Below are 14,355 nucleotides of genomic sequence, written 5' to 3'. Positions count from 1 at the left end.
ATCGGTTTTCTGAAGAGGCGTCATTGCAGTTCTGATAATGTCATTTTGATAACGAATGCTGAATAAATAACAGATTTTGAAAAAAAAACTTTTTCGACTCTTAAATTTTGTCGGCTCCTAAATTAATATCACTAGCAAGATGAAATGCTGCTTCTGACTTAAACCCCTGTGCTCCTGTTTAGTGGTTGAAGTAGAATTTACTGTAAGATGATATTTGGTTCCTGAAATTTTCCGAAATTTTCTGTGAAATTGGAGTTTTTTCCAAGGAGAAATGTGGTTTAGATTTTTTCCTAGGGGAAATGTGGTTTACCTCTATTGTGATTTACCTCGTGATTATATAGCTTGGGTAACCTATTCTTGAATTTGATCTGATTTTGCATTATGATTTAGTTTTGTGCGGAGGTCTATTTTTGTAGCTTCTGCACTCACCTAACAGACTAAATTGAGATGGCAAAATTTAATCGTAAAATCTAATTTTAAATACAGACCGCTTGTTACTTAAAAGACCTTACAATTTGAGATTTAATTTTAAAACGGGTTAGATGTTCATTTTTGGATCTGATTTTTTTTGGTAAAATTAGTTGTTCTCTTGATAGTTTTTTTTTCAAAAAATTGCATCGGAGACGATTTCATTTCTCGTTTCGTTTGCTTGAGTTTTCATTCTAGCAAAAAAAATCTGATCTCAGTGATATGAAAATTTTTCTGTATAGACGTCTGTCTTTTCTTTGAGAATCTATAATCTTTAAAAAAAATTATGAACTACTTCTGTAAAGGAATGCTATCTCTGCTGCAATTGGTGGAAAATTGAGACAAGGTTTTGTATCAGTGGGGTCGGAACATGATGTGCCATCAAACAGTAGCGAGCCTCCTTGTTTGTTGATAAAACCATTTAAAAGACGAAATTAAAAATTATCAATAAATTTGGGCTACCTAGATCCCAATAGATATCCTAGCACAGCCATTTGCCATAACATACTAATCAAAACCAAAATCATTGTGTTTTAATAGCCGTGACATTAACCTGAGCTCGTCTAGTTCTTAGCTATTTCGGCAATCTGTAGGCTGTCTTTTGTTTAAATCAAAATTTATGAATATTGGCTTTCTTTCAAGATTGGCTTTCTTCTAAGATGGACTTTCTTTTCTCTTGGGAGAATCAGTTTTTAAAACTCTGCGCAAAAGCGAAATTCAAAAAAATTCTTTGCGAAAAATTCTTAGCTGCATGGGCTTTTAAATGCCACCCATGTCTTCCTCTGATTTTGTTCTTTTCCCCTTGTTACATGAGGTCAGAACAAAAATTTCGCAGATAGGGGATTTGCTCAACTGCATTTCGATGCTTTTTGCGGACCTGAAAAGTTGTGATAATTCTTACATTGAGAGTAAGTAGTTTATACTGTAATTACAAGAAAAAACGAGTTGAAATAAATTGAATGTATTTGTATATTTTTATCAGAAATGATATGATTTATAAGGGTGAAACTGTCTTTGTTAACTGTTTAGTTTTCAGTGGTGTTTGCAGTTATTTGCCCTTCTGATTTGGCTGTTGTTATTTTTTCTGCTGTTGATCGTACTCTTTCTGATATTTGCCATCCATGGTATGCAATCCCGATCCTACAGTTCTCAGCTCGTCCTTTGCTCTCGCCCATTCTTTCGAGTTGCTGTTCGCCACTGCTCTGCAATCCAAAAAGGAACTGTTGCTCCCGCTTAGCTCAAATTTAAAGTTGAATTAAAAATATTTGTTTTTTTAATAGTTTCTGTCGTTCAAATTGAGGCCAGGCAATAGCTACAATATATGTCTTTGAATGGTGACCGAGAGGGTATTTGTGATAATACTGACTATATTACCAATACTCCTAATTTAATCAATCTAATTTAAAAATTTTGTTTAAAATTACAGTCTAATTTGCCCTTCAGTCTAATTAAATGATCAATCTAATTTAACTTTAATGAATTTGTGCTAATTTAGACATCGGTAAAGTTTTGTAAATAATAATATTTTCCTTTAGTTGTGTTTTGTTTTGAAAGTCATAAGACTCAAATTTGCAAAAAGATGAAAGAAAATTTTAGGAAGAGAAAGAAACAGTTCCTGGCTGTATGTTCAGTTGCGTGCAATACTGGCTCAACGTATTTTCCATACACTGACGGTTCGCTTCTAGAACCATCTTGCAAAGATTTGTATCCGCCGAGATTCTTACTGAGACTCTGGTCAATTTTACGGCGGCCTGATCCGCCCGCAACTTGATCATCTCGAAGCACCTTATCAGGCATTTTGTTCAGCTCAAGCTCGGTAAAGGTATAGCTTTACAATTTGTGTTTGTTGAATTGCTGAAAGACTGCGTTTGTCAATTGCTTTGAACTAATATATGACTAACTGCTTCGCAAACAATGCTGTTTACAATAAAAAGTAAACTGTTTTGCAAGAATGTCGCAATTTAAATGTATTCTATTTATGGGTTGCCAAGAAGGCCTTGGGCAGGAAACCGATGGCGTGTTGTTGGTTACTTAACATAACTTCATGTAGAAATACTCCCTAAAGCAAGGGAAAAATGAAGTAGCGTTTTTGGTCTGAATTAGATGATTTGCTGCGTTTTCCGTCAAATACATGTAGTTTAGTAGAGGACATGTATTGAATTTTAATATATCTGCGTACCGTTAAATAATACGTTTCTATTCTAGCAGGGACTAAGAATGAACGTTGTCGGTTATGGTAGTAGGCAGGCGTTTGTAAATTTTTTGTACATTTTAAAGAGTAGTAGTTTATACGTGCTTGCGTTTTAAGCCTCAACGTTGTGCTGTGTCTGTAGTATTATTAGATAACTCAAAAGATGGCAGCGAGTAAAATTTGAGTCAAAACACATTATGAATAAAGTCGGAAGTTTTTTGAGGTTAGTTATTTTGCCGATAGCAGCTTTTTAGATCTGTGGCTACAATATCTACTAAGTACTTGAACTGTAGAACGTCATTTCTTATTCCCTAATCAAATATTTCTCTTGAAATATAAGTGCTGTTCTGAATTGGTAATCATGGATAATCTGTCACGATTTGATGATGACCTCATTTTCAATGGATCTTTTAAATTGTTTCAGGGAATACTGTCTCTTCGGTTTCATTCTTTCCACCTCAGTGTTTACATAAGTTTTCGGCCCCACGCGCTTCTGTTTTACACGTTGTAATGCACTTCATATATATGGCAACTCATTGTCTAAAACTTTGGCTCTTTAATGTGGTCATTGCCGAAAAGGAGTATTTCCAAAAAATAGCATTGCACATTTTTCAGCCTTCAGAACCAAATATTTTCGGAAGCAAATGTTTCACCCAATACTTTTTGAGGCTCTTTTTTTCTATAGCTTTCTAAGCTGACGCCCAATTTGGGGTACAATTTAAGTGTATAATTTTAAAAATAGTTTCAGTTTTTTGTCTATTGTTCCGGAAGCTATTATTTGCAATTTATAAAAGACCTTTCAGAGGAAAGATATTGCACTAAAATCCGACTGTTTTCTGCTAAATTAATTTTGAAAATAATTTCTAAATTAATCCAGCTGTTTTCTACAATATAAAGTACCGTTTTGCTCTGAATTAAATGGTGATTTGTTGCGTTTTTCGTTGATAACATGTAGTTTCGTAGAGGACATATATTGAATTTTAATATCTCTGCGTAACGATAAGTAAAGCGTTTCTATTCTATGAGGGACTAAGAATGAACGCTGTTGGTTACGGTAGTTTGCAGGCGCTCGTAACAGTTTTTTGTACATTTTAAAGAGTATTAGTTTATGCGTGCTTGCGTTTTAAGCCTCAACGTTGTGCTGTGTCTGTAGTATTATTAGGTAACTCAAAAGATGGCAGCGAGCAAAATTCGAGTCAAAACACATTATGAATAAAGTCGGAAGTTTTCCGAGGTTAGTTATTTTGCCGATTGCAGCTTTTTAGATTTGTGGTTACAATATCTACCAAGTACTTGAACTGTAGAACGTCATTTTTCATTCCCTAATCAAATATTTCTCTTGAAATATAAGTGCTGTTCTGAATTGGTAATCATGGATAATCTGTCACGATTTGATGATGACCTCATTTTCAATGGAACTTTTAAATTGTTTCAGGGAATACTGTCTCTTCGGTTTCATTCTTTCCACCTCAGTGTTTACATAAGTTTTCGGCCCCACGCGCTTCTGTTTTACACGTTGTAATGCACTTCATATATATGGCAACTCATTGTCTAAAACTTTGGCTCTTTAATGGGGTCATGGCCGAAAAGGAGTATTTCCAAAAAATAGCATTGCACATTTTTCAGCCTTCAGAACCAAATATTTTCGGAAACAAATGTTTCATCCAATACTTTTTGAGGCTCTTTTTTTCTATAGCTTTCTAAGCTGACGCCCAATTTGGGGTACAATTTAAGTGTGTAATTTTAAAAATAGTTTCAGTTTTTTGTCTATTGTCCGGAAGCTATTATTTGCAATTTGTAAAAGACCTTTCAGAGGAAAGATATTGCACTAAAATCGGACTGTTTTCTGCTAAATTAATTTTTGAAAATAATTTCTAAATTAATCCGGCTGTTTTCTGCAATATAAAGTACCGTTTTGCTCTGAATTAAATGGTGATTTGGTGCGTTTTTCGTTGATAACATGTAGTTTCGTAGAGGACATATATTGAATTTTAATATCTCTGCGTAACGATAAGTAAGGCGTTTCTCTTCTATGAGGGACTAATAATGTACGTTGTTGGTTACGGTAGTTGGCAGGCGCTCGTAACAGTTTTTTGTACATTTTAAAGAGTATTAGTTTATGCGTGCTTGCGTTCAGCCTCAACGTTGTGCTGTGTCTGTAGTATTATTAGATAACTCAAAAGATGGCAGCGAGTAAAATTTGAGTCAAAACACAATATGAATAAAGTCGAAAGTTTTCCGAGGTTAGTTATTTTGCCGATTGCAGCTTTTTAGATTTGTGGTTACAATATCTACCAAGTACTTGAACTGTAGAACGTCATTTCTCATTCCCTAATCAATTATTTCTCTTGAAATATAAGTGCTGTTCTGAATTGGTAATCATGGATAATCTGTCACGATTTGATGATGACCTCATTTTCAATGGATCTTTTAAATTGTTTCAGGGAATACTGTCTCTTCGGTTTCGTTCTTTGCACCTCAGTGTTTACATAAGTTTTCGGCCCCACGCGCTTCTGCTGTTTTACACGTTGTAATGCACTTCATATAAATGGCAACTCATTGTTTAAAACTTTGGCTCTTTAATGGGGTCATGGGCGAAAAGGAGTATTTCCAAAAAATAGCATTGCACATTTTTCAGCCTTCAGAACCAAATATTTTCGGAAACAAATGTTTCATCCAATACTTTTTGAGGCTCTTTTTTTCTATAGCTTTCTAAGCTGACGCCCAATTTGGGGTACAATTTAAGTGTGTAATTTTAAAAATAGTTTCAGTTTTTTGTCTATTGTCCGGAAGCTATTATTTGCAATTTGTAAAAGACCTTTCAGAGGAAAGATATTGCACTAAAATCGGACTGTTTTCTGCTAAATTAATTTTTGAAAATAATTTCTAAATTAATCCGGCTGTTTTCTGCAATATAAAGTACCGTTTTGCTCTGAATTAAATGGTGATTTGGTGCGTTTTTCGTTGATAACATGTAGTTTCGTAGAGGACATATATTGAATTTTAATATCTCTGCGTAACGATAAGTAAGGCGTTTCTCTTCTATGAGGGACTAATAATGTACGTTGTTGGTTACGGTAGTTGGCAGGCGCTCGTAACAGTTTTTTGTACATTTTAAAGAGTATTAGTTTATGCGTGCTTGCGTTCAGCCTCAACGTTGTGCTGTGTCTGTAGTAGTATTAGATAACTCAAAAGATGGCAGCGAGTAAAATTTGAGTCAAAACACAATATGAATAAAGTCGAAAGTTTTCCGAGGTTAGTTATTTTGCCGATTGCAGCTTTTTAGATTTGTGGTTACAATATCTACCAAGTACTTGAACTGTAGAACGTCATTTCTCATTCCCTAATCAATTATTTCTCTTGAAATATAAGTGCTGTTCTGAATTGGTAATCATGGATAATCTGTCACGATTTGATGATGACCTCATTTTCAATGGATCTTTTAAATTGTTTCAGGGAATACTGTCTCTTCGGTTTCGTTCTTTGCACCTCAGTGTTTACATAAGTTTTCGGCCCCACGCGCTTCTGCTGTTTTACACGTTGTAATGCACTTCATATAAATGGCAACTCATTGTTTAAAACTTTGGCTCTTTAATGGGGTCATGGGCGAAAAGGAGTATTTCCCAAAAACAGCATTGCACATTTTTCAGCCTTCAGAACCAAATATTTTCGGAAACAAATGTTTCACCCAATACTTTTTGAGGCTCTTTTTTTTTCTATAGCTTTCTAAGCGGATGCCCAATTTGGGGTACAATTTAAGTGGGTAGTTTTAAAAATAGTTTCAGTTTTTTGTCTAGCGTTCTGGACGTTATTTTGGGAATTTGTGAAGGGCCTTTTAGAGAAAAGATACTGCACTAAAATCCGGCTGTATTCAAGTAAATGAATTTTGAATTTGTTTTTGTTGTGGTTAAGAGCTCATGGTTTCCAATCTTTGTCAACTTCTTTAATCAGAAAGCATCTTACTGCCTCTCTTTTAACTATTTGATAGAACCTTTTCTCACCTATTGATTTAATGTTCTTCCCTGCAAAAGTACAAGTTGTCTAGCAGGTGTTTTTGTGGAAGGGTTGTAGCTTAAATAAGTTTTTTCTTCTGTGTGATTTTAAGGCACCGTTCCTCATTTTCGTAAGAAATTTAGTATTAAATTCTTGCCAAATATTTTTATGAGCAATTGATTATCAAATATTGTTTTCTTATTTCAAAATTTATCAGGCCTCTGTAGGCGTTCCTTAATAGCCGTGAAGTGGTTGATAGGGAGGCTTTAATTGGTCTCATTGTGTTTTTTGTTACGACTTGAAGATGTTTTTCTTATGGTTATTTTTTACCGGAAGTACTGTTCCTTCAGACGGCGTTTTGACCTAAAAGTGAAAGTGAATAAAATGGCCGTGTGAGGTAATATTTTTTGAGCGAGAGTTTTTTGATCATGAGCTGCGTTGAGTGAATGTTTTTTTGGACTTTGAAAATTGTTTTTGACAGAATTGCACTTAGATAACGGTTTTTTAGCCGTTTTTCGTCTATTTAGCCGTTTTTGGCTTGTAATATGGTTTTCCTCTGAAAATTGATGCCACAGTGTTTTGCAGAGCCTAATAATGCTTTTCAAGTTCAATATGAGCACATGTTTCTTGATTTATTTTTTTCCATTCTTCATTTTTGGATCTTTCTTTCGTCTTTTTTCTACAATCAGTTTATATGGCAATTTCGCCCCCGGTGTTTTTTATTACCGCCAGTTACAAATTATATGTTGTTATATAGCACGTTACTATGTAAAATTATAGCACGTCCGCTCGGGTGTTGTAAAAGATTTATGCTCACTCAGCTGGGGGGGGGGAGGGAGAAACAGAATAGATCCGATAATTCATGTACTGAATGCCTCCTTCGTCCGTGAGGTAATTTTGTTTTATAAAAATTTGCACATGTTAAGCCGGTTTTAGTAGTTTTTTTTCAATTTTTCTGTTTTTGTTTTTGTCGAATTTACTAGTCTTTTTTGCAACATGGGGTATTTGAATTTCGTTTCATCAATAATTCATTCATTGTTTGGCGTTTTTTTGAAATGCAGTAAAAAGTTTTTCAAAAGTGCAAAATATTTTGGCGTTCCCAATCTATGAATTCTGTCTCTAATTTTTTAAATATCTGTACAGAAGGATGGCTACTGGTTTATTCTAAGTCTAGAATGCTTAATTTTGAAATGTAATTGTTCATTTTTTTTCTTCATTGGATTTCTAGCTTTCAAGAGTCAAGAAGTAGTCCTTTTGTGATTACTAACTTCTGCGACTTTTTGGGGGACGCGGTATTGTTTTTAATTGATTTTTTTCTTAGATCATTTTTCTTTTGCTTTTGTTTTTGAATTATTTTTTTGAAATAGTTTGAATTCATCTTGTCTATCATATCTCCGACAAGGAAAAAGTATACCTTATTTTTGTCTGAAATGCATTGATTTGAAAACTGAATTTAGTGATGTTTTGGGTCTTTATTTAATTTTTTTGAAAAAGTTTGTTTAGTTTTTAAGATGTTGATCTGCCTTATGCTTTGTAAATGTGTCTTTTAGGTCGCATAGATTGCACAGTTGATTGCAGAGCTCTATCTTTTCCACAGCAGTATCATGAGTTTTTTCATGCCAATTTTTAGCGCTGTCGGTTTTCTAAGAATAGTGGACTTTTTAGCGTTACCAAATGTTTAAATAAAATGAAATTGTGCTGCATTTTTTTCGTGGTGACTGCGGTATAAATTTAAGCATTCTTAAAAATCAAACCAGGTGAGGTAAAGAGTTGCTGGTTAAAGACAAAAGGTTATGGTATTATCTGAAATTACCGGTATTTTGTGGAGTTTTGACGGTTGAATTCTTTGAGCTATGTTTTTGAAAAAATTTTCGAACGCCTTTATTAATTTTGTGACCATTTGTGCCCGCAATAGGAGTTCCGAGTGAATGGTTTTCCGTGCTTTTCTTTTTTGGCAAATTTTGTGAAAAATTTTGTGAGCATTGATGTCTTACCTCACTTCAATGAAATGACCTCCACTCACTTATTCATTTTAAATTGGGGTTGTAGGCCGTACTTGGAATTCAGGCTTCGACCAAAGTAATGATTATAAGGTTACTTTACTTGAAAGACCTTAGTGTTCGAGATTTGAATTGAAAATAAAGATAGAGTTTGAAATGACAATCTAATTTTTTGAATCTTTTTTGTTTTTGATCTAGCAAAGGGGTCTCACTAGCTTTTTTGTGGCTTTTGTTGGGCCATCTACCGGCTATGTTTTATTTTTCGTCTCTTAGTCGTGATCGTTTTTGTTTTTTTTTTTGCAGCTAATTCGAACGGTTAACAATTGGTGTGCTTGTGGTAATTTCCGCCTGGCGTTTTGTCAATTACTTATTTCGTTTCTTACGTATTTTCGATTAAGGATTGATGTATTTTTGTTTTCGTTGTTGTAGCAGTACTGCCATCATTAATGCTAAAGCAGTTTTAATGCTTTTTGCAGTCTAATGCGTTAAATGACCATTAAGACTCAACTATTACGACAAGCGTACTTTGATGATTAGAATTAATGGACAATCATCAAAGGACGCTTATCGTAATAATGAGTCTTAATGGTCATTTAACGCATTAGACTGCAAAAAGCATTAAAGATGCAGCGTTACGTCAGAAAACAAGGCAACTACATCCCGACATTTTTTATTGCTATCCCCGTTTCAATCCAGCATTAAGTGGTTGCGTCAGAAACCAATAGTAAGCTGCCCGAATAAACGAATTGGCTGTTACTTGACTGTTGAAGGATATAGTATCTAAAATTTATGGTTAAAAAAGTGCAGCTGAATTAATTTCTGTTCCCCGAAGTGGTAGTTTTTTTTTGCAGTAGAATTTAATTTTGCATGAAATATGAAATTTTTAGTACTACCATAATTTTTTTAACGTTTATTCCAATTTGGTGGCCCTCTTCTGTCAGCTATGTTTTGTCATTGGCTCTTTTTTTCTACGATTTTTCGAGAAAAACTAAACAGGGACCTATTACTTCTGTTGTTTTTAGTGTAGTCATTAGAAAACATAAATAATCAATAAAGTGAATCTTAATTAAGATGTGCACATGAAGTATTAGATTTTTTTAAAATTGCCTAGTCTAAGACTGCAATTGTGTTACTTACGTAACTTTTCTAGAAACACGCTTTTCAATTGCTCTCGAACAAAGTTTTTACCTCGAACGAAGTTTTTACCCCGAAGTTTTTACCTCGAACGGAACTCTCGAACGGTGCAATTTTTCTAAACGTGTGTATGTGCGTGTGTGTTTGTCTTCTTTATGTACGGAAAATTTTTTGCTTCTCCTTTTTATAGCTGCAAAGCTGTAAGCTGATCGGAGCTATATCGCGGTGCTCTTGATTTTTTACAATTCAAAGAATTTGAATTGTATTGGTGCGCTGTCTTTTTTGCGACTCGAAGAGGAGTATTGGCGGATCGTCTTTTTTATCGGTAGTTTTGTTGGAGTGTGTGCGTGAAACAAGAGAGAGAGAGAGAGAGAGAGAGAGAGAGAGAGAGAAAGCGAGAAAGAGAGAGAGAGAGAGAGAGAGAGAGAGAGCGAGAGAGAGAGAGAGAGAGAGAGAGATAGAGAGAGAGAGAGAGAGCGAGTGTGTGTGAGAGAGAGAGAGAGTAGTTTTTTGTTCATGCTATATTTTTGAGAGAGCGAGAAAAGTAGGTGTGAAAAAATTTTCGTTAAGCGAGCGAATTTTTCTGATCACGTTTGGCATTTTCAGTGCAGTTTCTTGGTTTAGACTCCAGTTTTCTCAGTAAGAGACGTTGTGTTGTTTACCCAAACTTTTAATAGTCCATTCGAAAGCTTTTTTGACCATATGATTAAAAAAAGATAATTTAGATTCAATTTTGAGCTATTTTTTTACCATTTTTTTTAAATCATTTACGCTTTTTTTAGCTGTTCTTGTATTTTTTTAAAAATTTTTATAGCATTTGGAGAGTGTTAAATCAAATTAGCTGTTTTATTAGTTTTGGTTCGTTTTGCGATGCAATTGTTGTTGATCTTCAGTTGTTTTTTTTAAGATAATTGAGTAAATTTAAGAAAATTTTTGTCTTTTGTGAATATTTGAAGATTTTCGAATATTTTTTGTTGCTCATTTTAAGCCTCTCGATATAGTTTTTCTTGTTTGATCTTCAGTTTGGATCTCTTCTACAGCTTTTTGCTCCTAAAAGTAACCTTGAAGGTCGGAAAGGGTACTTATAACTGAAATAAATAATACAAATTTCTTAATTTTTTCGCTGTTTGCATTTTTTGTTGTTTTTGCCAGGTGTTGGCAGAGTAAGTGATAATGTAATAAAATTTATTTGCCGAATGATTGATGACAATTAGCTTTTCAATTTTTTCTGGATAATTTTATTCAAATGTTTTGTCGAATTTTTTTCGACCTCGTCCTTTCTTTTCCTTTCCCCGGTTTTCTCTGTATGAACTGTTTTGTAGCATCTTCTATGAATTGGCATTCGGTAACTGAATGAGAACTAACTGTTTCGAAAAGGATTTTCGCCAGTAGTTGATTTTGGAGCCGTTTTGTTTTTTGGACCCTTTCAAATTTTTATCACTTTTTGTTGTCAGCTACTTTACAAATTGATTGTCATTATCAATTAGGAGGTTTTTAATGTCAGTTAGTATATCCATTTTCTACTCCGAGTCGTTTCCGGAATTTCTTGGCTATGGTTTTCGAGATCTGTTCAAACATTTTCATGAATTTTGAAGTCAAATTGAGGCGATGATTTTGGTCACGCCGAAATAGGAAGAGGAGCGAAAAAGCGAGTGGTTTTGCGGCGTGAACTTTTTTATCCTAATTTTTAAGTAGAGTGAGAAAACGGTCTATGAACAAAAATTCACTTTCTCGTTAGTGTTTTTTTGTTCTCACGTGGAATTTCCGCATCAATTATTATTGCTTTTTTTTCCATTTTGGATAGATTTTTTTCAAATTGTTTTCCTAATTCAGTCATAGTCATTTCTAGGTCTATTTCTTTGTTTAGTTAAAAATAATTCTCCTAATTGTTGGCCAGGAATTTTCCGGCTATGTTTATTTCGTCGTTTGACGCTCTTTTTCGTTTTACATTTGTTCACACAGCAAAGATGAAAAAGTTGAATTTGCTGAATGTCTTCCCTCTCACTAATGGCATTTGAGCGCGTGACGTTATTTATCACTCTCTTTAACCAAATTTTTTGCTCATTTTTGTGATTAGATTTTGATCATACGTGACTTACCTCACTCAATAAAAGTGACTTTTGCTCTTTAAAACTTTAGTTTAATTTGAATTAGTTTAAGTTCAAAGGAACTCATTTGTGCAGTAAAGGTCCCTAATACGAGGCTTCTGCGGAATGAATTTTAACAAGCTTTATTAATTTATCGCCGATTGTTTTTTACAGTTTTTTGAGCGGCGTCGATTACTTTTTCAACTTATGTCTGTATCTGTTTCTATCTTTATTATACGGCACGCAAGTCTATTCTTTCGCAGCTATTCTGGGACTCTGCTGGTTATGTTTTTCTTTTTAGAAGATTTTTGAAGTTTATCAATTTTTTTTAAAGCTTAAACTTTCCATCTTAAAAAACGGGATAAACTGATAAAGCCCAAGGGTTTTACGTCTCTGAGTGGCTCTCTGTAATTTACCCCCCCCCCCCCCCACTCTGAGACTGGTGTCCCTGTCCTTAAGCTAGATACAATCAAACTGAACCCCTTGCCTGTAGTTTGAGAGGTGTTCGTCTGATTCTAGTCAGTTATGTTTCAATTTAGCGGCTATAGACCAGCTATGGTTTGTAATTGGCTAATTTTGTAGCAGTTTTGAAGCAACATGACCTTTCGCATGAACTCTTGATGTTAGTTGCAGAGTTGATTGGAAGAGAGAGAAATGGTTATGTCAATTGTTGGAATAATGAGTTTCATGTTTTAATTGACTGGTTTCATGTATTGACTGGGATTTAATTAGTGCTACTTCTGCTGCTGTTTGCTGTACTCTTGCTGGTGTTTGTTGTCTCTCGTATGAAGTCCAGACCCCAAAGTGTTTAATCCGTCTTTTGCTCTGGCCCATTCCATCCCATTGTTGTTCATTATTGCCCTGTAACACAGCTTTTTTTAAATCTAGTTTTTTTCACAGCCCTTTCTACTATTCGAATTTTTTAATGAAGCTTAAGAATGCGTAAACACGTATACATCGAATCGAAATCGGTTAGGTTGAATTGTTGACTGCTCTCCATTTCTAGCGATGACAAGAATTTCTGCCTAAATAGGTCTAATTTTTTTAAGAATCAGATTTGCTCTCAAATTTTGATTTAATGAGCTATGATGTAATTAATGACTTTGGGGGTAACTATTTGGGACTGTTTTGTCCGGACAGGCGTAGAAGTATGTGTTCCTGCATTAATATCATCTACTTTGACAATCCTATCTTTTAACGATGCGGTAATCCGATTTCGATTTGAATGGACTGCTTTGAGAGAGATCAAATTACATGAATTGTTCTTGAATAAGAGTTTGTCAATAGGTTCGAGGCGAAAATAGGGTTCTTCTTTTCACCCCGATTAAGATAATCACCCCACACCTTATGACACCTTTTGTTTTCAGCCCTATATCAATTCGCCCCGCAAAATTTTCACCGCAAAACCGTTTTCCCAAACCGTAAGGATTTCTAATTTCGAGTATAAATACCTGAACTCGTTATCCAAACCCTGCATATCGTTTATTTTGAATATTAAAATAAACGATATACAGGATTTGGATAACGAGTTCAGGAATTTATACTCGAAATTAGAAATTCTTAGGGTTTAAAGAAGATTGTAAAAGTAGATGACTGTAAAAGTAATATCAATTTTTTAAGGATTTGATAGTGTCGGATTTGATACTGGGTTGAAATAATCGGGGTTAAATGATAGGGGTGGGGGGGGGGGGGTCTAAACGGGGTGAAAAGGTTGGTACACTAGAATTAGAATAAAACCAATCCTGGCAGTGTGTTCCGTTGCATGTAGAATTGGCTCCACGTATTTCCCATATATAGAGAGTTCGCCACTGGAGCCCTCCGGTAGAGATTTGTATCCGCCCAAGTTCTTACTGAGAGCCTCGTCAATTCCGCGTCGCCATTCTCCTCCAGCAACTTGGCTGTCATGGAGAACTTTGTCGTTAGGCATTTTGTTCTGCTCAACCGTACTAAAGTTTTAGATTTCAGTTTTTGTGCTGCTGACCGACTGGCTTTGTTAAACTTGCAGGGTTAATTTATAGCTACTACTGTCGCAATTCAGTTGACAAAACGGGGAACTGTTAAAGTGATAAATTTTATGGTGGTCTACTCCACCGATAAGCTCGAAGATCTTATCAGGAATTTTGTTTAGCTCTAGCTTGATAGCTGTTTGTTTTTCAATTAGTGTTAGTTTGAACGCCAAACGACTGCAATCAATCATGATTTTATCACTAATTTATAGGTAACTGATCTGCAAACTTTGTTGTTTACATGAAACGGTAAACTTTCACAAGAATGTCGCAATAGATTTAAGCGTAGTGTCTGATAAGCTCGTAAACAAAGCATGAGTAATAATTCTACGGGCCTTTGGGTTTTGTTTAAGCATGACATCAGGTTCTGACGTGCGATAACTGAATATGCGCACTCATATCCTCAGGACATCCCTATTCAATTTTCTGATTTTTAACATTGCTTTCCGGGTGCAAATTGTGTCGTAGTTATACAC

At 34.8% G+C, this 14,355-nt stretch overlaps 1 protein-coding gene across 1 annotated transcript; it reads right to left on the bottom strand.

The window, feature by feature from the left end:
- Positions 1–12,512: 12,512 nt before the first annotated feature.
- On the bottom strand, positions 12,513–14,030 carry LOC142336925 (uncharacterized). Its single transcript, XM_075385910.1, has 2 exons — positions 13,592–14,030; positions 12,513–12,734 (listed from the first exon to the last, which is right to left on the bottom strand). Exons 1-2 carry the CDS (start codon positions 13,798–13,800, stop codon positions 12,608–12,610), a joined length of 336 nt encoding a protein of 111 aa, XP_075242025.1. The 5' UTR covers positions 13,801–14,030; the 3' UTR covers positions 12,513–12,607.
- Positions 14,031–14,355: the final 325 nt, after the last annotated feature.

The sequence above is a fragment of the Convolutriloba macropyga genome, chromosome 3 (assembly GCF_964194025.1).
Source record: "Convolutriloba macropyga chromosome 3, txConMacr16.3, whole genome shotgun sequence".
In the NCBI taxonomy this organism is placed as follows: Eukaryota; Metazoa; Xenacoelomorpha; order Acoela; family Convolutidae; genus Convolutriloba; species Convolutriloba macropyga.
Note: the sequence above shows the minus strand (reverse complement) of the source record. Positions and strands in the feature narration are given on the sequence as shown.